At 36.7% G+C, this 27,296-nt stretch overlaps 1 protein-coding gene across 1 annotated transcript in view; it reads right to left on the bottom strand.

Moving 5' to 3' along the window:
* DNAH7 (dynein axonemal heavy chain 7) overlaps positions 1–27,296 on the bottom strand; it is a 219,634-nt gene that overhangs the window by 55,161 nt on the left and 137,177 nt on the right. Inside the window, exons 43-49 of the mRNA XM_037043723.1 lie at positions 26,560–26,890; positions 22,823–23,169; positions 21,193–21,373; positions 18,669–18,854; positions 13,042–13,205; positions 10,626–10,780; positions 254–444 (exon numbers count right to left, since the gene is read on the bottom strand). Coding sequence (XP_036899618.1) covers positions 254–444; positions 10,626–10,780; positions 13,042–13,205; positions 18,669–18,854; positions 21,193–21,373; positions 22,823–23,169; positions 26,560–26,890 — 1,555 coding nt within the window. The remainder of the gene's footprint in view (positions 1–253; positions 445–10,625; positions 10,781–13,041; positions 13,206–18,668; positions 18,855–21,192; positions 21,374–22,822; positions 23,170–26,559; positions 26,891–27,296) is intronic.

Below are 27,296 nucleotides of genomic sequence, written 5' to 3'. Positions count from 1 at the left end.
AGAATTACATCAGCTGTAGAAATCAGATTCTCGTGGCCTTTTTTCACTGCACATGGAAGGCTCCTTTATCACTACGTGCACGTACAAAAGCGACAAAAGCGACATTTGGAAATTATAACAGCAATTTCAGGAAATGCCAAACAAGGACAAAATCCATTTTTCTTAGAAAGATCTGTTGGTTTTGTGGCTCAGGAGGAAAATACAGTCATTAATTGTAAAATCTGATGAAGAAATATTCATTTTAGATACCGGCCTTCACTGAGGTCTCAGGAAGATAGTGAGGATTCCTGAGCTTGGTAGTGATATAGAAGCGGAAGTCCTGTGCGTACTCGATGACGGAGTCCCCAAGTCGGATGCACGTGCTCCCGCCCTGCTTAAAGGTCTGTTTTAGCAGAAGAGGTTCCAGGATGGGATCGAGCTCTTCTCCAACATTTTCTAGCAACACTGGAGTAAAACCAGAAAAGATACCATGTTATTTTAAATATTAACTGTAAACCTGCAACCCTTCAAATTCTTTCAGCCTTCCAGATGGCTGCTGTTCCCAGTTACCTATATTTTTGTACTCTAAATATAAGGAAATAATCCTATAAAATAACTGGGTGTCTGTGGGGTGTCTGGGCTAGCTGGTGGGTCTATCCGATCCTGCCGCCTGCTTCCACACTGCTTAACCACAGCTCCTCTTGGGGGCCCTCGCCTGGTCCGGGATTCACCACCTGCAGAAGTGGGAGGGCAGCGAGGCCTATCCGTCTGAGACGACAGAGAAAAAGCATTCCCGGTGCAGTTATTTGAATGGTTACTGTATTTTTCATTATAAAAGCAACTCGTGCTTAGTGTAGAATATGTGGCAAATATAGGAAAGAAGAAAGAAATGTTGCCGTCGTTAAGGCCACTAGACTGACACGGCTCTAACGCCACGCCTGCTGACGGAAGCAGACCAAAACCTCAGCTCGTAAACGCCTCCTTACAAAAAAGTGTTACAAAATCAAAACACTACGGACAACCAGCCACAAACAGCCAGCTGGGCTTGAAGCTATAGACAGTCAAATGGTTTCCTTTCTTTGCTTCCACACTAGCTCTGTATATGGAGCCTTCCCTCTGCTCCTGTCGGCGGAGGGCTCCCAACCGGTTCCGGTCAGGTGCTGCCCGATTCTAGCAGAATTCTGCTCAAATAAACTTAAAAATTTTAACATGCCTCACTTTCTCCTTTAAGAAAAGAAATTGGAAGACTCCCTGCAGTCAAAATATGCTTAACCTTTCTCCTCCACCCTAAAATGTTTTACATAATTAACTCATACCATATACATGTTGATAGAAAAATGACACAAAAGTATATTTGTATATAATCGTTTGTTGAATAAATTATATTTTTCTTTTCAGTGTTTTTATTAATTGTTCTGTACACTGCTGATGCTAAACAATGTATCTCAAATTGCAGCTTAATTATCTTGTTTGCCGTTATAGCATAAATATTTCCTGTTTTAAAAATAAACATACTTGTAACTACTGCATCATAGTCTATCATATTAATATTATCTCATTTGTTAAACAATGCACTATTATTAGATATTTGCATTATCTCCTGTTCTCAATATTAAGTAGCACTGTATACAAAAACTTTGCATTTCAGAATATTTTCATATGATAGCATTCTAAAAGGGAAACCTTGCTGTAAGATCAGTGATATTGTTAAGGTTCTCAATACATTTGCAAATTAAAGTCTTACAATGTTAATAATGCTGCAGTGAACATCTTTTTGAATAAACCTTAAGTTTATCTCGGATTACTTAATCATGGTGGAGTGTGAGAGGTGCAATTAATGGTCACTAGGTATGGACATCTCAGGGCTATTCCTAGTCCCAAATTACTTTCCTAAATGGCTGCAGAAAGTTCAGAATTGTCATGAGCACTTACTTTTTTTGCTTGATTTTAAACATGTTTGTATACACCACTATACTTAGAAAGGTTGGGCATTACACTGACATTGTTTTGTCTCATTAGCCTCACAACTTGAAAAAGTATTTGCTAATATTACCCACTTTTAGAAATGAGAAAACTGAGGCATAAGCAATAGAAATAAAAATTTCAGTTAAATTTCAGTAAATGATGAAAAAAGAAACTTGAAGTAGGCAGCCTGGCTTACACAGACCTCTTCAACCCTGTGATACTGTCAGCATTAAATACAATATTCAAGATTTCTATGATTTGATAGGTTTAAAAAATACTGTTCGAGTTTGTATGTTGAGCTTGATGTTTTAGGTGTTCTTTGGCTAATACATTTTTCTTCTGGAAGCTGTATGTTAATGTATTTGTCCATTTTCCTATTGTGGGGCATGTTATTTACAATTAAGTTGAGCTGCAAGTGATAACACCCCAAAATAATAGTGACTTAGACAAGGATGAATTAATATCCCATGTAAAGGGAACCCGAGGTAACCAGTCCAGGACTGAACGGACAGTGTCTTGACGGCCAGAGCGCTGAGTTCCCACTACGTTGCTGCTTCTCTGTTCTTGGCATACGCCTTTGATCTCTTTGGCCAAAATGGCCCTTCCAACTGCATCCACATTGCAGCCACCCGATAAAAAGAGAAATGGAAAAGGAAGAAACACCTTTTAAGTATATTTCCTGGGAATCACAAATGGCACTTCCACTTACATCTTGATGGTCAGACCAACACGTATGCCCACAACATACATGCCCACAACAGAAGTTAGCAAATTTTGTTTTCTACCCTGAATGCAATGTGCTCAGGTAAATGCAGGGGTTGCAAATGGTAAGGAAGAAAGTGAGGATGGCTATCAGAACAAATAACACTAATTGTCACAATGTGCTAGATTTTAAAACTTTTTTTGCATTTTATCACTGTTGTAGCAAATATCTCCCAAGCTCTCTTTTTGAAAAAATTGTTTGTATCTCTTCATATGACTTTTTGTTCTAAAAATTTTCAAACCTAGTTCAGAAGTAAAAAAAAAATTATATACTCTTGTAATTTCAGCCAATCTTGTTTTATCTATTCCTCACCTCTTCCCAGATTAGTCACAAACATATCCCAGACATCTTAAAAGTTCATCTGCAAATATCTGAATAACTGTCTTTGAAAAGTAAAGACTCTCTTCTAAAAATGGCCACACCTTAAAAATGATCAATAATTTACAATTTCAAGTCAGGGAACCAAATATCAAGTCAGGGAATATGTTTCCTCATTGTCTTAAAATATATGGTCTGAAGTTTAATAGCTTAAATTGAGATATGAATAAATTGCATAAATTGTCATTGCTTGATATTCTCTTAAATTTCCTTTATATAATGGCCTTTTTCTTGGCTTAAGTTATAAATTTTCATGGTCAAATCTACTAATCTTTTTCTATTTATTTTTCCCACTGCTGACTTTCTTAGAAAGTTCTTTCCCATCAAAGACAACTTAGTTATTCCCCTATGTTTTATTTTGGCACTTATATCTTCCTTTTTTTCTTTCATATTTAATTCTTTAACTCATCTGGAGCACATTTTGGTGTGAGGTAAAAATCTGACTTGATATATTTTTCCCAAAAACATTTGCTGAATGTTCTACTGTTTTTCCATTTCTTTGTAACTTATATTCTAACACATTAAAGGCTTACATATACAGATCTGATTCCAGAACTTATTCCAGTTAATTGCAAATTCACTCTTCCTCTGAATTTTTATTGGCTCTTTAACTGTCTTTCTCCTAGGTTAACATTAGTATTATTTCTAAAACATTTATTTGTGAAAGACTTAACATCTTTTTGTTGTTGTTCTTGTTTATTTAAAGTGTATTTTATTGATTATGCTATTACAGTTGTCCCATTTTTTTCTCCCCTTAATCCTCCTCCACCGTGCACCCCCCACCCTCCTGTATTCCCTAACCCTTAGTTCATGTCCATGGGTCACACATATTAGTTCTTTGGTTTCTACATCTCCTATACTATTCTTAACCTCCCCCTGTCTATTTTCTACCTATTCCTACCAATTATGCTTCTTTTTTCCTGTACCGTTTCCCCCACTCTTCCCCTGCTGATAACCCTCCTCGTGATTTCCATTTCTGTGATTTTGTTCCTGTTCTAGTTGTTTGCCTAGTTTGTTTTTGGTTTATTTTTTAGGTTCAGAGGTTGATAGCTGTGAGTTTGTCATTTTACTGTTCATATTTTTATCATCTTTTCCTTACATAAGTCCCTTTAATATTTTATATCATAAGGGCTTAGTGATGATGACCTTTAACTTAACCTTATCTGGAAAGCACTTTATCTACCCTTCCATTCTAAATGAAAGCTTTGATGGATAGAGTCATCTTGGATGTAGGTCCTTGCCTCTCATGACTTGAAATACTTCTCTCCAGCCCATTCTCACCTGCAAGGTTTCTTTTGAAAAATCAGCTGGCAGTCTTATGGGAACTCCTTTGTAGGTAACTGTCTCCTCTTCTCTTGCTGCTTTTAAGATAGTCTCCTTATCTTTAATCTTGGATAATTTAATTATGGTGTACCTTGGTATGTTCCTCCTTGAATCCAACTTTTTGGGGACTCTCTGAGCTTCGTGGACTTGCATGTCTATTTCCTTTGCCACATTGGGGAAGTTTTCCTTCATTGTGTTTTCAAATAACTTTTCAGTTTCTTACTTTTCCTCTTCCTCTGGCATCCCTAAGATTCGGATGTTGGAACGTTTAGGTGTCCCAGAGTTTCTTAAGACTCTCATTTTTTTTAATTCTTGTTTCTTCATTTTGTGAGGTTGAATGTTTATTGTAAATTTCTTTCTGTTCCAAATCTTTGATTTTTTTAAAACCAATTTCTTTTTTTTTAACTTTTTAAAAAGATTTTATTTATTTATCTTTAGAGGGGAAGGGAAGGAGAGAAGGAGAGAAGGAGAGAAATATCAATGTGTGGTTGCCTCTCATGAGTCCCCTGCTGGGAACTGGCCTGCAACCCAGGCATGTGCCCTGACTGGGAATCGAACCACGATTGTGTGGTTCGCAGGCCTGTACTCAATCCACTGAGCTACACCAGCCAGGGCCAAATCTTTGATTTGAGTTCCACTTTCCTTCCCTCTACTGTTGGTTCCCTGTATATTTTGCTGTATTTCACTTTGAGTAGCATTGACTTCTTCCTTTATTTTGCAACTGTACTCAATCATTTCTGTAAGCACCCTGATTATCAGTGTTTTGAATTCTGCATCTGATAGGTTGGCTCTCTCCTTCCTCATCACTTAGTTCCTTTTCTGGAGTTTTGATCTGTTCTTTTCTTTGAGCCATATATCTTCGTCTCACCTGGCACACCTGTTATATTGTAAGGGGTGGAGCCTTAGGTATTCACCAGTGCAGGGCAACCCTCTTTGCTGCATTGTGGTGTTGTATGTTGGGGAGGGGCAGAGAGGGAACAATGCTGCTTGCTCAGCTCTCACCCCCCTTTCAGTCACTTCCACTGCTACTCACAAGTGAATTGTGCTCTGCTGGTGCTTATTCCCGGATGGGTGGACTTGTGTGTATTCTAGGACCTGTAGGCCCCTCCAATAGAGTCTCCTGTGAGACTGGCAGTTTCTCCAGCTGCCACTGAAGCCCTCTTTTCCTGCGCTGGAACCTTGGGTTGCCCAGTCTGTCTTGCTCCCAGTTGTCCCTCCCAGCTTCTCTGCACACAAATGTGGGACCTCCCTGTCCACCAGCCACTGCCTTGCCTGGCTGGTCACCAGCCTCTGCCTTGCCACGTATTCTCTCTGCCCCAGCTTCCCCTCTCCACCCTAGCTTCCTGTCTCCACCCCTCCTACCAGTCTGGATGAATGTTTCTTCCTTAACTCCTTGGAAGTCAGATTTCCATACAGTTTAATTTTCTGGCAGTTTTGGTTGTTATTGTTTTTAAATTGGTTATTATGCTTATGTTGGCTGTGTAGGAAGTGAAGCATTATCTACCTACGCCTCCATCTTGGTGGGAAGCCCCAGACTTAGCATCTTTACACTTGGTTTTCCTAGTGAGAAAGCAGTACCTTTCTTACACATCTTTGTTTTTCTGTCAAGTTTTGTCATTTTCATGCTATGCATTATTAAAGTCATTCTAAGTTTTCCTTTTGTTTACTATTTAATCACTACATTTTTTTTCTATTCTTGATTTTTTAAATATTCTTTTTGGAATATATTTACTCCATTAAATTCTTTTATTCTAATAGCTTTTCAGTTAATTGTTTGATTTTCTAGATGAAATATATTGTCTACAAATATAATATTCTTTCCTCTTTCCAAATGTTATAGCACCCTCATTGTTTCTTGTTTTATTGCACTGAAAAAACTTTCTTAAATGTTGAACAATAGCAGTGATAACAGATCCCAATTTTTTAATTTTTACATGGTCAGATTTTAAAATCTATTAATTTGTTAGAGTTATGAACTGAAATTCTGTTTATGAAATATTATAAATTTATATCTTGTCTAATATCTGAGCTTCCCTTAACAGTAAAATTTGCATAAAATCAAGTATTTAGATTTTCATTAAATAGTGTTATACAATTTTATCCCGTACTCCTCCTAAATTATTTTCTAGCTTGCAATGAAATTTAAAGTATTTATATTGATGTGTCTTTTTCAAAATCTAAATATATATTATAAAACTTTGATATTACAGACTTGATTTTTCCCTAAAAATGAAAATTTATTTCCTTACTGGTAGAATCAAGTCTTAAACCCGTTAGGAAAAATTCTGTAGCATCCTGATTAAAAAAATACATGTATGTTCTCAGCATTGAATGTTTACTATATTATAAACCTCACCACAAAATCAAAAGTATTCTCAACTTAAAAAACAGAAAGAAAAAGAACTAAATCCATGTGCACATGAATTACCCAAAAGACAATCCTTGATTTAACTATTTTATTTTGACTCTAACTTTGGACTCTTTTAACTTTTAATTAAATCAAAATATGTTTTGTGTTAAAATACAGGCACAAATTCATGAGACAGGCTCCTTTTCATATTTCTATCATCAAAGTTAACAATATGCTGATTTACACAAAAGCCTCCTCTTCATTCCCAAGTATTTGCAAAGCTTGTGGAAAACTAAGACTGGCAATCCAAACACATGGCTGCTACTACCTTTGAATAAGGCAGATCATCTCGCTCAAGGCAGTTATCCTTAGCAATAGAAAGATAAAGAGAAACAAGTGTTCTTTTAATATTTCTTTTGAACTCAGGACATCAACTGATATTATTTTTTATTATGAATGATCTATGTTTTCCTATGTGAGACTTCCAATTAATAGGAAAAAACCCTTCTGCATATTATGTTCAACTATGGTGCACATTGTATTCAAAGCAGATCCAAGGAACAATTACTGAGTACCCTCAAGTACCCTCAAAGAGCATGGAGGTGCAAGACAAACAGTTCTATACATAATAATAAGGCCAATAGCAGAAAACTATAAAAGTTTCAGAACCGGCACTTCAGTGAAGAGGTCAAGAGAGATGTCACAAGAAAAGAGGTGCTTGAGCTATTATCTTTCTTTTTTAAGAGTTTGTTTATTTCTTTTTAGAGGAAAAGGAAGGGAGAGAGAATGAGAGGGACAGAAACATCAATTTCTTGGTTGCCTCTCACACACCCGCCTGGGGACCTGGCCCTCAACCCAGGCATATGTCCTGACTGGTAATCAAACCAGCGACTCTTTGGTTTGCAGTCCAGCACTCAATCCACTGAGCCACACCAGCCAGGGCTTGAGCTGTTGCTGTAAAGAATGAAATGTGAAGGAATTCACCAAATGACGGAAGAAAGCTGAGATGGGAAATGACAGCCTGTCGTATACCCAGAACTCTCATCCTCAAATCTGCATCACATGTGCAATCTGTCTCACTCTTTGAATCCGATAAACTCTAAGAAAGCAGAGACCAAGTCTGTCTTGTTCATGCTGTGTAGTCTGTAGCATGTGGTGATTGCAAAATAAATATTTGTCAGGTGAACAAAAGAGGAAACAAGTAAGCAAATGAAATACATCAAACCAGAAGTAGTTCTGCATGTTATATGCAAGGAGGAAAGAAGTAAAATGCTAGGAGGTAAGATAAAACTAAGGAAGACACAGATCCGATAGATTCTACTTTTAATCTAAATATTTTTCTCATAGAAAAGCCATTAAAATTTGCACACATTAATTTCTGTAAAGATTTTTAAACCTTTTTTATTTTTCCAGCTTTATTGAATTATGAAAAAATGGATTCACCAGCAATATGTATATGATTAATATTCTGTATATTCCTTATCCATTAGGGTGGCTAATACAGATACATCTTTATTTTCTAGAACCTTGGCTTTCAATTTTTTTTTTAAGTGGTGGGATACATTTTATCAAAGAGGATTTTATCTAAAGCTCACTATAAACAAACAAAAGGGAGCTCTGTTCTGGCTGAAGCAGAGGTAGGCGGGTGACAAAGGTGAAAGGAAGCCTCTGCCTTCTGCCCTCTGGCGAGGGAGGGAGGGAGGCGGACCAAACGCCCCGGCCCTCAAACAGACCAGCATCCGGAGGAAACTTCTAAAACAGAGGCGTCTTCAACCGCTTATATTTTTAAACCGTAACAGTAATTCACTATTCTACTTGAAGGCTAAATATAAAAAGTTTTCAAATCTGCCATCTGTTTCTCTTTCTATACCAGATTTAAAACTGTTCACCTCTTTCTGATGAATAACATTAGAAGGCATTGTAAATAATCATTATCTATTTCAAAAGTATTTCATTCCCCAGAGGAGGTTGACATGACCTGTGAGTGCCACAGGAAGCCCTGACAGAGGCAGAGGCTTGGGGACTGTTCCTCGGCCGTTCCACAGGGGCTACCGTCTTGGTTAAGCCATGGAACCGACATTCTCTAGCACCTCACTGACCTGGTTGATAAAATGAAGAGGCTAAAATTACTCTTGGATTTCAACTGTTATGGCCACAACTCCAAGTAAGAAATACATTTTAAATCCCAATCTCATATACATGTGTATGCATCTAAAACTTTTAACATTTCTTGAACTAATGCCTACCTTTACTCCATGTCATGCAGCCTAACATGTTCATCATTTTCAATTGTGTTTCATTTAAGAATTCTGGTCAAGACCCACTAAGCTGGCTTTCTCTCTCAGAGCTGCAACCCATCACTTGAAAAACACTAAACAGATTGTCTCTATGGCCCTTTTCTCTCTAAACTGATGCAATAGTATCATCCATACACATGACTGAGATCACAGAGGTCTCCAGAACGTCAAGCACATGGTAAAGAATCAATCATCATTAATATTTTACCTGTGTCAAGGAAATTATTTGAATATTTAAGTTAAATTAGGTAATTTTTAAAATATACACAGGGCCAATTTCTTCAATAAATCTCTGATTCCTCTAAATTCTCATAGGTTACTATCTTTGCCTTTCTTAATAGACTAATGCAATTAAATATTATACTAATATAATTAAAAGATGATAGACATCAACCACAGAGTAAATCCTCAACCAAAAACACAACATAAGTTGAGCTTATCAGACACTGCTGTAAGTGCTCAAAGTACAGTAACTCTTTTCTTCTTCACAGCACATTACCCATAAGAGCACAGTAATTCTAATAAAGGTTAGTGAGGTACGGCCACTTTTTATTTTTATTTCAGTGAGTTACATATACTATTTGATCCTAATTAAGAAAAGCAAGATGTTTGACAGTAAAGGTCATCGTTCCCTTTTTTGTAACTGCTATGTCACTATCCTACACTCTAGGGACACCAATTGGATGAATGAAATTCTGTGTGTGTGTGTGTGTGTGTGTGTGTGTGTAGCACACAGATTTTGTTGGTACATCTACATTTCCTTCATCTCATGCTTACCCTAACAGAAGCTAAAATCTTAATTAATATTTTGAAGATTAATTCATTATTAATATACAGGAATAAAATACCTATAAAACAACCTGGTACATTTATCATAATTTTTCCATTTAGTGTACATGGGATTTGCTAAGTTTGTCCTGAGTCTAAATATGTTGTAGTTTCATAATGTTTCCATTTATTTGGTCAAGTAAATAATCAAACTAGATGAGTAACATGAATTTAAAATGTGACTAATAACCCCAATTTACTCCCATCATAAATATTTTGGTTTTTGTTTTGACAGGTGTGACCTGTGCATAGAGCTTAATAGAAAAATCCTTGACATGCTTCTAATCTCCCCATTGCTAACGGCAGGTAGTAATCAGTCATGTGAAACGTGCACTTGCTTCTCTGCCACTTTTACAGGATAAGTTGAGAGAAGAATAAATAGATAATTGGACTAATGTGTTAAAAGAGTTCTGGTATAGGAAGTGGCCCTTTTAATCATAGAAGTGGAGTTATAATGAGAACTAAAGAACATCAAAGAAAGACAAAAATTAAAACAGCTCAATTAGAGGGTGCATCACAAATGAATCTTGAAAGAAAGAAAATGTCCTAACCTTCTGGAACTATAATCTCTAAAGTTCTCACTTGGTTAACTAGCAATAAGTAATGAAAGACATTAACAAAATTAATGTAAGATGAGTCCAACAGAAAGATTGTTTTCACAAAGACATGACCTGCATCATTTGGGTTAACTGTGCCCTCACCAGGCATCCTGGTAATGTGTGCTCATGACCCAACCACGTACCAGGAGTACCAAACTGGATGCAGTTTTCCAGAGTCCTGACGTAGTCAGGATCGCTTAATTTAATTACATAAAGACTATTAGCTTTTTCCATGTTCTTGATCCACTTATTAGCCTGACCTTGGGGATCTATCATCAGAGGCCACCTTCTTGCATTCCTGAAGGAGAAAAGAAAGATGATGCTGGTCAAGCTATGATTTTTTTCTCTGTATTTAATTATACACATATCACTTTCTTACAGCTTGTGCTGAATAGTAATTTTTTAACTTATTATGGGAAACTATGTTCCTGAGCAGAGGCATTTAAATTGAGCAGGCCACTAGAATGACAACCATCAAAGCCATCTGGCAAACATAACACAAGTGTTTTACTTCTTTTGGAAAATTACAGTTCTCTAAATGTTAAATTACATTTTGAAAATATCTTCTGCTTTTGCTAATTAAGTCACAATGTCATCCATGAACAGTCATGGAAATCAGCAAACTCAAGTTCTTTACTAGGCCTTGCCATTAATTACTCCTGTGACCTTTGCAAATCACTTCACCCCCACGCTGCTCTTTGCTATCATTGGCACAGTGGAGAAAGAATTGAGACATCATATTTCTCTTTGAACTCTAGACCATTGAAGACATAATGGTCTAAAAAAAGGTGAAAAGCATAATTGTATATCATCTAACATTCATAATAGGCATGGACCCTTACGTGTTAACACAAGTGTTGACTCACTATTTGTCTCAAATACTTGTATATTTAATGTGGTATATGTACTGTAATTTATTACCTGTCTGTCTAGTGATTATGAGCTTCTTCTGGATGGAAATATAGCCTCTGAAAGTCAGGGTTTTTGTATTATGGGAGAGCTCATACTTACTGCTTTATTCTCACTCACATCCTCCCTTTTATGATAAAACAAGCAGAATGAATCATGAGATATCCATTTTATTTTTCAGGGTCTTGTGGGGTCACAAAGGGTTAATCAGTACCTCCAGTATTCTCCCAGCCCAGTCTCCCTAATGTTTACCTAGTAACAAGGAAATTCTAAGATTAGCAGTATGGATATAAAAGCTCAAATCACCCCAGGACCCAGAAGTATTTCCATGTCATTTAGGCTAGTCTCACACCCAGATGAGACATCGAAAACCATCAGCACCAACAACCCACTGCCATAACTGTCATTAACCTGCAATAACAAAACCCTGAGAAGAAAAATTCTGGACTTCATTTACTTATGGTACGGTGTTGCTCTACTGCTAAATAGCAATTTAAAATTAAGAAAGTAATCTGGGTTGCTTTTTTTTTTGTTTCTTTACCATAGTCTCCAATATTCAACTATTCCTATATTAATAGGAGAAGGGAGTGATTATTCATATTGAACTATTATTTTTTGAATTATATTTTACTGATTATGCTGTTACAGTTGTCCCAATTCTGTTCCTTTGGTCCCCCTCTTCCCAGCTCTCCCACTCCCTCAGGCAATCCCCACACCCTTGTCTGTGTCCACGGGTCATGCATATAAGAGCTGCTCCATTTCATATGCTATACTCTACATCCTCATGACTATTCAGTAACTACAAATTTGTATTTCTTAATCCCTTTACCTTTTTCACTCCTCCTCCCAACACTCCTCCTATCTGGCAACCCTCAAAACGTTCTCTGTATCTATGATTCTGTTTGTGTTCTGCTTCTTTACTTATTTTATTTTTTAGATTCACCTGTTGATAGATATGTATTCATTGCCATTTTATTGTTCAAATATGTTATCTTCTTCTTTTTCTCAAATAAGCCCCTTTAACATTCCATATAATGGAATAATAATTTGGTGACGATAAACTCCTTTAGTTTTTTCTTGTCTGGGAGGCTCTTTGTCTGTCCTTCCATTCTAAATTATAGCTTTGCTGGATAGAGTAATCTTGGTTGTAGGCCCTTGCTTTTCATCCCTTTGGATATTTCTTGCCAATCCCTTCAAGCCTGCAAAGATTCTTTGAGAGATCAGCTGACAGTCCTACGGGAATGTCCTTGTAGGTAACTAACTGCTTTTGTCTTGTTGCTTTTAAGATTCTCTCTTTATCTTTAACCTTTGGCATTTTAACTATGATGTGTCTTGGTGTGGGCCTCTTTGGGTTCATTTTGTTTGGGACTCTCTGCACTTCCTGGACTTGTATGTCTATATCCTTCACCAAATTTTCTGTCATTATTTTTTCAAATAGGTTTCCAATTACTTGTCTCTTTTCTTCTTCCATCACCCCCATGATGCACATGTTGGTACACTTGAAGTTGTCACAGAGGCAATTTAGCTAATTAAGCAAAAATTTTCCTCAATACTTTCAAAGTTTACCAGTTGTAATTATTTAAAAAGTTGCACAGATAAATAAATCTACTGATTAATAGAGATCATTTGTGAGAAAAATATTTTTCTTACATTATGATGATTCCATTATCAATGGAAAATGAGTCAGAAGGTAACCCAGCAATATTCCAGGTTCGAATTGTCACTGCTTCTCCCAGGATACTCATAAGAGAATAATCATCAGAGCAGGGAATACCTCCTTTTTTGCACAGTTTTGTCCACTCCCTGGTTTGGTTCTTTATGACATACACAGAAAGGTAAAAATATGTTAGAGGTTACTAAATAAATACTTTGTAAACTCTGTGATTATATTTCATTCATGGAATCAACAATTTTTGAAATCCTACCTAAAAAATGACTTGTTTATCAGATTTTTTTAAGTAAATTATAGCTTAGAATGTCCACTATGTATTCAAATGAAAATTAATTATATCCAATGTTAAGATAAATTTTAGATAGATCACTTAATAATAAAGCCATAATTTTGTATGTGGAAAAAATAATTGCCAGCTATTATTCTAAAGCTTCACCTGACAAAGTGGTTGGGGACCATCATGTTTTTCTACATATTTTCTTTACATTACAAATAGCCAGCAAACTTAATACGATACTATTGTATAAAAGTAAATTCAATTTGAAGTGGTAAGAGGCATAGAAAACATTTGTTTCTGGCTTTCACATGCCCTGGGGGAGGAATTATGGCAGGACTATTAGACACCAACAGGGATCAGGACATATATTGGAATTTGAGGTACTCCACCTGGGATGCTCAGGAACCAGAAGGGTTCTTCAAGCTCAGGTTCACACTCAAAAAGTCAGAAATCAAGGATCAATTTGAGGTTCCAGATCAAAGAATTTAGAAATAGTAAAAGACATGACTAGGGAGCAAATAGGTTAGGAAGAGACATAGAGAAGATGGATATACGTGTTATTGGTACCAGCCCAGGGGGCGGATGAAGATCCTGTGTTTGTGAAGTGGTGCTAGATGGAGGGCATGGGGGCACCTCCCTTGGGTTCCTTCTGAGTAGGTTCAACCAACATTCCCTTGGGATTGCACAGAAAAGGCCATGGCAGCTTTGGGGGAGCTGATGACTTCCATGACCTTGATTAGCCAGTTATTTTGTAGAATGCCCCCCTAATTTGGTCTGCGTGATGTTCCCTCGTGATTCAATTCATGTTATGCAACTTTGGCAAGAATATTACAGAAATGATGTTGTGTTTTTCTCATTGCATTCCATCAGTGGTACATGATTTCAAATTGTTCACTTATTGATGATACTGATTTTCATCCCTGGATTATGGTGTTGCCTGCCAGGCTTCTGTCTTATAATTACATGACCTTAGGTGTGATTAATGCTTCACTGGATGGTGGGACATAACACTAAGATGCCTGGGTATATGAAAGGCAGAACTCTTTGCTACAGGTCCTAATAAGAGCAGCTGCCCCACAGCAGGGCACACCTGGACACAGGGGGGCAGCAACAAGCTGGAACTGCAGGAGGCAGTTTATGTATAACAAGCTAAGTTTCATGGGCTTCTTGGGTATTGGCTATTGAGAATAATTCCACAGACACAACCAAGAAGGGGTAGTCCCTGGGTACCAGGTAGCTGGGGTCCTCTGGAAGGTATATGCCTATTATAACCTTGGAATGCCTGATAAGGGAAATGGTTGTGGTGAGGGCTTAGCAAACGGCCCACAATAGCGAATTCAGAGTTTTTAATCATGACTCAAAACTGAGTTAAGACAGTGCTTATGAAATATTGTACTCCACTAACTTGCTCTTTTCCCTCCCCCTTTGTAGTTAATGAGCATTTTGAGGAAAGATATTTGTACCTATATAAACATTCTGAGTTTTGTCAGGCACTCATTTAGAAAAATTATTAATTTATGTCAGGCTAGATTTATCTTTTCCTGTTTTTATCTCTCTTTTTATAATTGAGATACAATGGACATATAATATAGTAGTTTCAGATGTGCAATACAATGACTTGATATTTGTATGTATTATGAAATAATCACCACAAATTCTAGTTAACATCTATCACCATACAGAGTGACAAGCTTTTTCTTGTAATGAGAACTTTCAAAGTTCACTCCCTTAGCAACTTTCATATGTACAAACTATAGTCACCATGCTGTACACTACATCCCCATGACCTATTTATTTTATAATTGGAAGCTCATACCTATTGACTCCTTTCACCCATTTTGCCCACATCTTTTTAATTTAAGGAGTTATATTATTATTAGTAGTAGTATTTATAGGTGATCTGGCCGGTAGGAGTGTCTATAAACTAAATTCTACATCCTTCTAACATGCCCCTATCATTCTTTGTGCTCTTTCTCACTTTTGTTCAAGAAAAGGAAAACTTTAGACTTATCTTATAGTCAAGTCTCGCTAAATAAGGATAATCTTCCTATTTTAACTTCAGCCGACTGTCGACCTTAAGGCCATCTGCAAAGTCCCTTTGCCATGTAATGTAACATATTCACAGGTACAACACTAGAGGGCAAACACGGGGGACAAAAATCTTGCCTCTCATGAATACTTAATAACTGTCACTTGGCTTTTTTGTTTGCTTTGGTTGTAGGGAGGAGGGGCGGGTAGCGTTTCCGGTTTGTATTCTCCCTCCTAATTATCAGTGCCTATTGGCATAGTTCCTGTTGTCAGGCTATAGGTTGAGCTACATGCTTCTGAGGGAGGTCTGCAGGTGTTCTCAGACACAGCTTGATGCTGGACGAGGCATGGCAGTCAATGATATGGGGAAAAAGAGAAATTGAAAGCCAATTAATTGTTGTGGAATGTTGTTTATAGTTGACAGGTATAGTATGTTACCACAGATGAACTCTGGATTAAAATTTTAAGTGATCCAATTAGATGTAGCAGCAGAGAATAACTAAAATGAACTGAAATGAGGGACTCTGAACAGGTATCTCAAAATACAAGCCAAGGGCCATGGTGGTAATCAGGTGGTAAGACAGATGGTGGAAATGAAAAACTAACCATTAAGGGTGTCTTCTTCGTGCAAGCATTCCCCGGCACCAAAACAGTTTTGACTTTGATCATCAGCAGGGAAAATGTCACTTGCAAAATTCAACCTGATTGAATTCCAGGGCTTGTGTCCTTACAAAACTACAGGATTCTGTTTTGCAATTAGCACGGGCATTGCAGTTGAGGTGCTATGGGCCAGTTATCTTAGAAGTGAAGTTTTCTATGTTTTTTTTTTAAATGGAGAATACTAGCAAATGGTTTGGTGAAGAATTGACAACTACTTAGATTCAAGCTTGGAGGGAGGGAAATGTAGCTATTTATGGAAAGTTCTTGGTATCCTGAGACTTTGATGTTAGGAAAAAAAGCAAGATTATTGTAATGTTTTTTTGCCTTAGTTGGGTTCCCAGAAGCAGACTCTGAGAGGAAGATCTTTGTGAAAAGATTTATGAAAGGAGGGACGCTAGAGGAAGCAGGACAAGAACCAGGAGAATCCAGTTAAAGGTGAGGGGTCAGCCAGTTCTGCAGCAGGCGGCTCCGTCTTGATCCTACAAGGTGCAAATTATTACTCAGAGTTGTCCCAACCAGAGGGAAGGGAGGCAGGTGCCCGTGCTCTCAGGTCTGCCAGTCATTCTCCCAGGCCTAAGTCAGACGGAAGTAAATTCCCAGGCAATTCTAGCTCTCCAGGCGCTGGGCAAGTGGGTTCTAAGAACCCAAGGGAAGTGTGTCAGAAAAGTGACTCATGTGCTGGTTTTTGAACGTGAAAGCACAGGAAGCCAGGAGGGAACCTGGGCAGGACACTGAAGTTGCCCCAATAACCACTATGTTTAGAATTGAATAGGCCCAACACTCGCCTCAGCAGCACATCTACTAAAATTAGATGGAGTAGGAAACTCTTGATGGGGTACAAACTGCCAGCTGCCCTGACCCAAGAGAAATAAAAGAAAGAAGATCATAGAGTGGGCCTCAAAGAATGAATTCACAGGAAGAAACAGTTATATTAGAGACTTGTTTAAAAAAGGGAAAGCCTAGGCTGGCACAGTGAAGCAAGAGATAAAACTGCCTTTAAGCTTTCTTGTTCGTGAGATGGGATTTTGTGCCTTCATGAATCAGGGTGGGGGCAGTGGGTATGAGATCACAGGGGGAGCTATGAGCTTTGGTTGTATTTTGACTGGTGCTTTGCTCTGTTGGTGAATTCCAAGGTCTCAGTTCTGGACTTCATCGTGTGAAGCATTTGTGTGGAGGTCTGACTGGCAGTCCCATTCTGGTAAAAGCGGGTAATTGTAAAGTCAGCAAGATACTGTGCCTTGGAATGAGTCTGTTGGAGGGGGTTGGGCCGGGAGGAGTGGCCCAGGCTGCTACACTCTCAGCATGGTCCTGGACCGCAAAGCAGGAGCCAGTGCAGACTCCTGGGAACCAAGAGAGGGTAAGGGTGGCTGCAGCTACTCCCTTCACTGCTCCACACTGATGCAGAAGAGGAGAAAGGGTGCTCAATTAAGAATATGGGCGACTTCAAGTCACATTCCTGCTCTGTTGTTAGTCAGCTGTAGGGCTCTGAGCAATTCTCTTGAGTTTTATAAGCCTCAGTCTCTGAAATGTCACACAAACAAATCTATTACTAGGTAAATAGTGTCATGTTAAATTTGAACTACTTGAACTACAAGATGTTAATGCCATAACCAGAGACAGTCATTCAAAGATACACATGAACAGACAAAACTAAGAATAGATAGGTTGTGCTATATAGCCCCAGGACAGGGGCTACCAGAACCCCAAAGACTAAAGATAGAAGTACTATCTGTGTGATGATTTTAAACCCATTTTAAAAAAAGAAAACAATAAATCAAACAAGCTAAAAACAGTGGCCACTAAGAATCCTGCTTAAGAGAAAGTCCTGAAATTAAGCGAGGTTCAGCTGAGACCACAAGCAAGCAAATGCTTTATAAAATGATAAAGTTTTTATCATTTTCTGGTTCTCTCCTTGCTTGACACAGAAGCTATTGCCAAATGTTTTAGTTTTCGTCCTTCTCTTTATTCTCATCACCCTCTTTTCAATCTTTCTAAATCTCTCTTCTTGCTTCAATTGGGCCATGTTCAGGGTTGGATTCTAGTTCAATTTTCCTAAGACAGATGAAGAATCTGCTGGGTTTCGTTCACAAAGGGACTGGAAAGTGGAAGAAGTCAGGGAGAAGAAATAGGGTTCAGAGTTGGGTCAAGGAGAAAACTGAGGTGGGATCTAGCAAAAAGGTGGGAATTGAAAACAGGGAACTTGGTCTTTGCTTTCTAAGGAAAAAAAGGCACTTATCAATTGGGTTTTAGGCAAGCTATTTCTTCCAGTGACGTTTCAGTCTCTGAAGAGATTTGGAAACGATTTGTTATTGAAATTCACAAGGATTAGTGGATAAAACACACACACACACACACACACAATACTGATACCTTTATATTTGTTTAGGAACTAAAATTTTACCATTGGGGTTTACCATTTCACCTTAGACTTCCTAAACAGATCTTTTTGTTTCTAAAACAGATTTCAGATGAGTATTTATAGAGCTAATTCAGAGAATAACTTAAGCACAACCAGAAATCAAATAAATATATTTTGCTTCTCATATTTAACACAACAAACAAACAAGCATCCCTAAGATTAATTTTGGCTGTCATGGGAGGGTCCAAAAGAGACCTTACGAATCAACCAGTATCTCTGACCTGTCGGTAGTTGGAGGTAAAGGCCCCCAGGTAGGCGATGACTCCTGCGGAAATGAGGATGTCACCCGTCAGGTTGACATACAACAGCCCCAGCTCCAGCGCTGTTTGGCTCCATCGCGTTTTCTCTCCCCCGAGGCCTCCAATCAACTGCTCAGCTCGTTCCAGCTTTTTGCTGCACAAGTCAACCTCAAAAATAAAGGGCGATTTTCAGCAACATCCACAAGCAGAATGAGTCTTAAAATGCTGTGAGCTTTTACCCTTCGAGATAAATGATTTTTTAAACCACAAATTTCTAGTTAGAATTTTTTTAACCCTTTGAAAGAAAAATGTAAGATACCTCATTATGGATACTGGGAAGTTCGTGGTGCTTTAGAATTTTTTCATAATAAAGTGTTTAATGCAATTTATGAAATCATATCTATCATATGATGCTAACATAGCTCTATTTAAGGAAATGACCTACAGTATGAGACACTAACAGTTAAGTAAGTAATAAAGGGCATTCTCTTGCAAATATAGATGTTCTCCCGCTATTTAATAATCTAAATGCATTTTATTTTAAATATCCTCTGAACATTTTTGACTTATTTAACTTACAGTTGATTTGATCATTATAAAGATTAAATGTTTAAAAGTTTTAATAATTTATGCTTACTTACAAGGTGAAACTTTCAAGTTGTTAAATTGTGTCAACATACTCAAGACACTTGCCATTAACCTTAAATCAGGGCATGAGTCAAGAGCTGAGAGCCTACTTTGTGCAAAAGACTGTTAACCTAACTTGATTAGATATAATTAAGCAATGTGATTAAAAAAATAAAACAGGTAATTATGAAGGTAACTTGGGAGAAAGCCATTTCAACCCATACAATAGTGATATTCTAGTAGAATGCCTGAATTTTTTAATTTAATTTTAAGTGATTTAACATCTTTATTTTGGGAAGAAGGTAAGAATAAGTAAAGTTTATTATAAAGTTTAAAATTAAATAATTCACATGAAAAAAGGAAGTAAATAATAGATAAAATAGAGACCTTTATATTATTTTATAATAAGAATTTGGCTTATATTTTTTCTTAATGCTATTAATATTTATAATAAATAATTGCTTTTAGATTAAAATATATAAAATACTGTATCAGTTTATTTAAAGATAGGTTTAAAAAATCAAAGGGTATCTAATTGGTAATATTTTTAATACTTCCTAAATTAAAATTTTTTTCTTTTTTAATTTTCCTTTTTCTAATAGTTTTTGTCTTCCTAGTCTCTTTCTTCATCCATTATTCTTTTTTTTTCCCCGTTATTCTTTCAATGATGTTGAAATGTTAAATCAGGTCTTGGACTATAATAAAGTTGTCCTCAGAAACTAGTGAGTAAAAATATTTTAGCTAAAATATTTTTCCCTTCCTAAAGCAGATTTTCAGTAAACATATATACATATATTTATTTTATATCACCACAAGTTTTAACATTTTATTTTGAAAAATTAATAGAAACTTCGAACATACAGCAGAGTTGAAACATGTTTAGAGTCAGACAGCAACAACATACTGTCTGTTGTATTATTTAATTGAAACTGATCACTAGTAAATCATACCCAATAATAGGTCGCATTTCTAAAAATTAGTACCATGTCACTTATCTGCACATACAGAATATGTGCACATCTCATATAGAAGGAAGCAGTGTGGCACTGTGGGAAAGAACCCGGTACCACAATTTTAGAGTCGGATTGCCTGGGTTCAGATCTTAGCCTTAATGCTTAGAAGTTGACCGTGGACAATCTGCCCAATTTTTCCACGCTTTAGTTTCTACAAAAAGGTACAAAGATGATTCCCCTCAGAACACTGCTGTGAGAACAAATGAGATAAATACTGCTCTCAGAACAACAATGCTTTGCACATAATAAACACACAACAAACTGTGACTGTTATGAAGTATTTTGACTTTTTTTCTGGAACATAATCAGACTTTAGCAGTTAATTTTTGCAAACATCATTGCTATATAAGCTAGAGCAACGTTTTTGGTCTTAAAAACATTTTCAGTGGACACAGTCTTTATTGTTCTGGGTATTGAGTTCTAATCACAGCTTTGCCATGAATTCTTAATCAACTTAAGTCAATTAATATTTTGATTGTCCATTTCCTTACCTATAACATGAAGAATAATTTAAATAATCTAGCTCAATACTTTAAAATATAAAGCAGAGATGACTGGCATTTTTTTTCTTTTGTTAGGGGTGGAAGGAAGGGCCAAAACGTAAACATTTTAGGCTCTGGGGCCAAAGAGGTAAAATTGAGAATATTATGTAGGTATTTTTATAACCATTTCATACATAATCATTTAAAATATCAAAACCATGACCAGCTTGTGGGCCATAAAAATGGGCAATGTTGGATTTGGCCTGTGGGCCACAGCTTACCAACTCCTGACCAGCAGGAAAAGAGGCTTGCTGGGTAATACGAACATTGTTTTTACTTACAGTAATGGACAATTTGCCCATACTTGCCTATATCGTCCTATACCTGGTTTTCCAAGTCAGCCTTTTTTTCTTTGTTTAGTTCAAGTGTGTTCTGAAGCTTGGCCAGCTTGTCCTGAACTTCGCGCAGGGCTGCCTGCTTTTTTCTAAGACCGTCCATGGCAATTTTCAGCTCCCCTTCAGCTGCAGCCAGTTTTATCTTTTTAGGAGCTACTATTTTTGCAACTCTGCAAAAAGGAAAATTGGAAAATGAAATGTAAATTTAAAATTCCAGTGCACTTTCATTGAATTGTTTTCCCAATATTCTTACTATAACTCAGCCTATCCTGATTTCTATGTTCTCTGTTTCAACTAAGAATCAGTCAACCTGATGCTGCTACATAAGAAATGACTATTAAAATAAATACCAAATATGCAGAATGTTTTCTACATATGCAGAATGGTTTGTATTCAAGTAAGTAATTATTTTTTACCCAAAATAAAATATTTGACTGTTGTTAATGTGGAATTTTGGTGATTTTGCAAAAGGAGAATAGCATATTTATGCACCACATATAAAATACAGTATTTGGAGAAAGTAGAGTGGCCTAATTTGTTAAGGTTTAATTCTGATGACAAGGTGAGATATATTATCTGTGTCATTTTATCTCTTTTTTTAAAATTTGAGGATATACCCTTAAGTATATTCTCAAATTTTCCTATAAATATGTGTGTTGGTAATAAAAGGGACTATGCAGGAAAAAAGGATGGACCTAAATTATTTTCTCTATCTGGAAAATGGAGTTGCTCATGTTGTCTTCCCAAATGAGAAATTAAATTAAAATTTATTATTAAATTAAAATTTATTATTAACACAGTATATCATGATCCCAAACATATAGAACATGTAATATATGTATACAGTAATTAAAATTTTGTATGAATTTAAAAGATATCCTGTCATAGTTGCTTTTTGAAGAAATTACCAATGATGTTTACTCTGTACGAGAGCCATGCTATACTTTGGATCTCACACAGTCATCAAGAAAGGCTCCTTGTCTCATAAAGAATATGTATTACACCAGTGGTTTTCCAAATAAGGTCCAAGACACGTCATTCCACTTAAGGGCATCACCCACGAGGTCCTGCCTTGTCTACCTAATACAGCTGTGTGAGACTGTAGTTTCCTCATATGCTCCAGTCAAAACAATACATTGCAACAGACTGAATGAAGAGGCAGATCTGAGAGTTGAGTTTTCTTCTACTAGAACATACACCAAAGAGATTTGTTAAAATATAAACCACTGTCACTCTTCTTATACATTTTTTGAAAATATAGGTTTTTAAATATAAACTGTGTTAACATGTACTGTTTTCATTGCTTTTTAAAATGAGTTAATAAATATTTTTAAAATTCTCAGTGTTAATTTTTAGTATGATAGATAAACAAATGTTTTGTGGATCTCCAACACTTTTTTAGAGTGTAAAGGGCTTCTGAGTCCAAAAAGTTTAAGTACCATTGTATTATATTATTTAATTGGTATAGTCTTCTCTTCAGTAAATATGTAAGCACACAGCAGGTATTGGATTCAGGGGTTACTCTCACCTCAAGCAAGAGTTCTTAAGTTTTATATTGTCTAACTAACCAAACTTAAAAATAAAACATATTGGTTTGTTTTCATTTTGCCAGTACTTACTTATCATACGAATCCATTGCTATCACCCATTTGCACAAACCTTCAGCTGCTGTGGATGCATTTCTAATCTTTTCTGGCACAAAATCTGGATTTGGAATATAGTTTTTTCTTATGATGTTCATGTAAGCTGGAGGAATATTGTCTTTGTCATATTCATGAAGTGACTGGAGGAATCGAATATCACCAAGAAGTCTCTTAGCTGGGCCCCAGAAATCCTCCATTTTTTTCCCTGAGCCTGTAGGGTCAGGGATCTTGTCGGCTTTGATGCCTTTCAGGATGCAAATGGCTTCCATAACAAGCTTCACTCCGGCAGGAGGACTTTTCATGGACTTTACCACTGTAATATCCTTGAAATAAAACAGGCTGGTTATTAAAAACTATAGTTTGCTTATGCATTGTAATTGGTTCCCATTTTCAAACTAAGCCATAGGCATATAATCTTATTGCTCATTGGGTAGAAATGGTGGCAGTGAAGAAGCACTGTCAAGATGCATTGAGAAGTTTGTCTCCCCCAAAAGTTAAAAACTAAGAATAATAATGGGAACATACCTTATGTAAGATTACTTATGACATGAAGTATACTTCAAAATCACATAAAAGGGAGATTTGGCTGTTACAAACTAAGAGTTTTATAGTTTCTTAATATAAAAGATGGGAATGTTAGAAACATACAAATAATTTGTATTTGATGATAAATATGAATATATTCAATTTGTATTGATGATAAATATGAAGATTTATAATTTTATTATACATAGTTCACTAGTATAAACATTTTTGTTTGCCTTCTTCTAGATCTTTTTCTACATGTATGTGATATATGCTACAAACCCATGCATATGCACATTTTAACCAATGGAATCATAGAATAAACAACATACATTCTGTTTTTAAACCTATTGTAATAACAATATACAGTGAACATCCTTTCATGCTAGTGAACATTTATATCATCATTTTTAATGGTTGCACCTTTCAACATATAGACATGAACCACAATTCTAATACCATGTCTATGCTTTTTTCTGTTTTTGTTACTGTTATAATTTTCTTATTGAATTAAAGACTCTATATCCTTTATTTTTAAAGCTTTTAACACATATTGACAAACTGCTCTCCAGAAAAATAGAGTGCCTGTTTTACTACACATATCCTTAGCAACATCAGTAGGTATTCTGCTGGCAAAGAAATCTTATTTTAGCCCTGGCTGGTGTGGCTCAGTGGTTGAGTGTCAGCCTGTGAATCAAAAGGTCACTGGTTTGATTCCCAGTCAAGGCACATGGCGGGGTTGCAGACCAGGTCCCCAGTAGGGGGCATGCAAGAGGCAACCACACATTGATACTTTTCTCCTACCCTTTCCCTCTCCCTTCCCTTCTCTAAAAAATAAATAAATATTTTTTAAATGAAACTTTATTTTAATCTGTGCTTCTTTAACTGCAAGTGAGGTAAGATATATTTTCATATGTTTATTGACTATTTGTATTTGCACTTTTGTGGATTATTTCCTTATATCATTTTATATCTGATCTCAGAGCTACTTTTTTTCTTATTTATTTACAAGACCTATTTACACAGAGAATGTTAATCTTTTGTTTGCCATATAATTCAAATGCGTTCCCCCATATTTCTAAACTTCTGTCCATAGTGTTTATATCAAACAAAATGTGTTGGTTTTTAGGTACTAAAATTTGTAACTTTTTTTTAAAGATTTTATTTATTTATCTTTAGAGGGGAAGGGAAGGAGAGAAGGAGAGAAATATCAATGTATGGTTGCCTCTGGTGTGTCCCCTGCTGGGAACTGGCCTGCAACCCAGGCATGTGCCCTGACTGGGAATCGAACCGTGATCGTGTAGTTCGTAGGCCCGCGCTCTATCCACTGAGCTATGCCAGCCAGGTAAAATTTATAACTTTTATTTTTTGATATATTTTTTATTATTTTATTATTGTTCAGTTACAGTTGTCTGTATTTTCTCCCCACCCTAAAATTTATAGCTTTTAGGAAAACTTTACTAATTATTAAAAATACAAAAGAATATCCAGGTCCTATACAATATAAACATTACTGCCTAGTTTTTTTCTGATTTCTCTCATACCTAAGAAATACTAGATTCTAGTCCATTTAGAGATTACAAGTATGACTTACATTTCTAATTTGTACTAATATAACTATTCATATTTAAATTCCCATCCATCTGAAATATATTTCGTAGTAAGTTATAAAGAAAGGTTCTGACCCTCTCTCCCTTGACCCACCCAACAGTTTAGCCAAGATTCTCCCACTATATTTATTTTTAAAATTCATCTTTGCTTTCTTAATTGAAATGTTTCCCTTTCATACTTTAATTTCTAACATTTAATACCACTAACATTTAATTTCTAACATTTAATAACATTTAATCAAATTTAATACATGCTACTATAAAATGTAACATAAGACATATTATTATTTTACATATCACACACACAAAAGTACCCACTGGCAAATATTGACACAATACAGTCGGCCCTGCATATCCATGGCTTCCACACCCACACATTCAACCAATCGTGGATTGTTAGTATTTCCTAAATGATACAGTATAATATTATCTATTTATATAGAATTTACATTGTATTTGGTATTTAAGTAATCTAGAGACAATTTAAACTTGTACAGGAGTATGTGCATAGGTTATATGCAAATACTATGCCATTTTATATAAGGAACTTGAGCATTCTAGATTTTGGTGTTTGAAGGGGGTCCTGGAACCAGGGCCCCGCAGACACTGAAACACAACTGTACTTGGCCACATCTACTGTGAGGTGCACCCCAATTACAACATGGCCTAAATATGAAAGAGGTACACCTTAGAATCAAAATATACATTCAGGTCTTATGCCCATTGTGGGAGACCATTCTGCGTGGCATGGGCCCAGCTCCCACTTGGAGATGCACAGGACCCACACCCACAGATAGGTTCTCCAGTGGGGAATCAGGTCTGCAATGTGCCTGGGCCACTTTGAGTCTTGCTTTTTGCTAAAAACTCCCTCACCTGGACTTGTGGCAAACATTCACTGCAAAATAACTTCCTAAAATCCATGCTAAACCTTCCAAGGATGAGTGTAACCCATCCAGCCACTTTTGCCCTTTCCATTTGCAAATATCCCTCTTCTGTGATGTGATTAGCGGCATTGGCTCCTTTGTTTTCTGTAAAAGGTACCCACCTAACGCAACCTGTACATAATAAATGAGGACCGTCATGTAGTGTGGAGAGAAACCCAATAAAGGCCAGTCCTGGCAAGGGCCAAGGCTATTGCTTCCCTTGAGAGAGAAGCCATGCTGTCCCTTTTCCTACACATGCTGTCCCTTTTCCTACACCGAACTTGGTAGTCCATGTGAATGTCTCATTTCCTCTATAATGATGCGAACACTGCAGGCTGGTGTCCACATCAGCCCATCAACGATCGCAGTTGTTTGGCAAAGTTCTTGAAGTAACAGCTGTCTTACAGTAGGCTGCAACATTTGGGAAGCTTTTTACGTTTTCAAAATTGTCTTAGTCATGCACATGTATTTCTTTTATTTATTTATTTACTTATTTACTTGGTGAATTAGGGAATCCTTTGCCTATGTGAAGATGATTTTAACGGCATTAATGGTGGAGACTAATTTGGAGAGACAGAACAGGCCGTAGCACACAATGTAAGTACATCCTTGAGCTCTGATCCCATGTTTCCTAGCCAGTGTGTGGCCGCCTTACCTGTGCAGTGAGAGTATCCAGGGCAGCGAGTGCTGACTCCAATATCGGCAAGGCCCCAGCCAGGTCAGCGTCACATTCGTCTTTGATGGCTTTCGCAGCCATCGCTTGTTCATTGGCTATCGTCTCATCAGCTTTCACTATTTTTTCCGTTTTGGCAACTTCCACAGACTCCTTCTCAATGATTACCATCATTTCGTCCACCTCTTTGCTGGCAACTTTTAGCTGAGGTTGGAGAGCCTCCAACTCAGTCTGCATTGTGGCCACTTGAGATGCGGCCGAGTCCAGTTTATCCAAACCCACTTCGTACCTCTTCTTCATTTTCATCACCTCACTGAAAGCACACAGATAACACAGTGTTAGTCCTCAGGCTCTGAACCCTACTTCAAGGAAAAATATTAAGTGTTCTTGAGCTTATCAGGTTTTATTTAAGGCATAACTAAATGAGTGATCTGAAAAATCTCTACATACATTAACAACTTGCCAGAAAATATTAACTCTAGAAAATTGGATTGTGTGCATTGAAGAGCAGATAGTATGTCTTACTCATTTTTTAATTTCTAGCACCTAGAACAATGTCTAGGCATATAACAGAAATTCAAAAACATAAAGTGTGAGGCAAGAAGCCTCTTTTATCAAATTAATGTGATGCTTCCATAATTAGTTGGGAAGTTTATTCCAGTATGTTATTGTTCCTTAAAACCTTTTGATAATCATTTCTTTCAAATAGACTTCAGTGC

The sequence above is a fragment of the Sturnira hondurensis genome, unplaced genomic scaffold (genome assembly GCF_014824575.4).
Source record: "Sturnira hondurensis isolate 20B ecotype Veracruz unplaced genomic scaffold, ASM1482457v3 Scaffold0004136, whole genome shotgun sequence".
NCBI classification, from domain to species: Eukaryota; Metazoa; Chordata; class Mammalia; order Chiroptera; family Phyllostomidae; genus Sturnira; species Sturnira hondurensis.
This window is presented reverse-complemented; position numbering and strand designations above follow the sequence as displayed.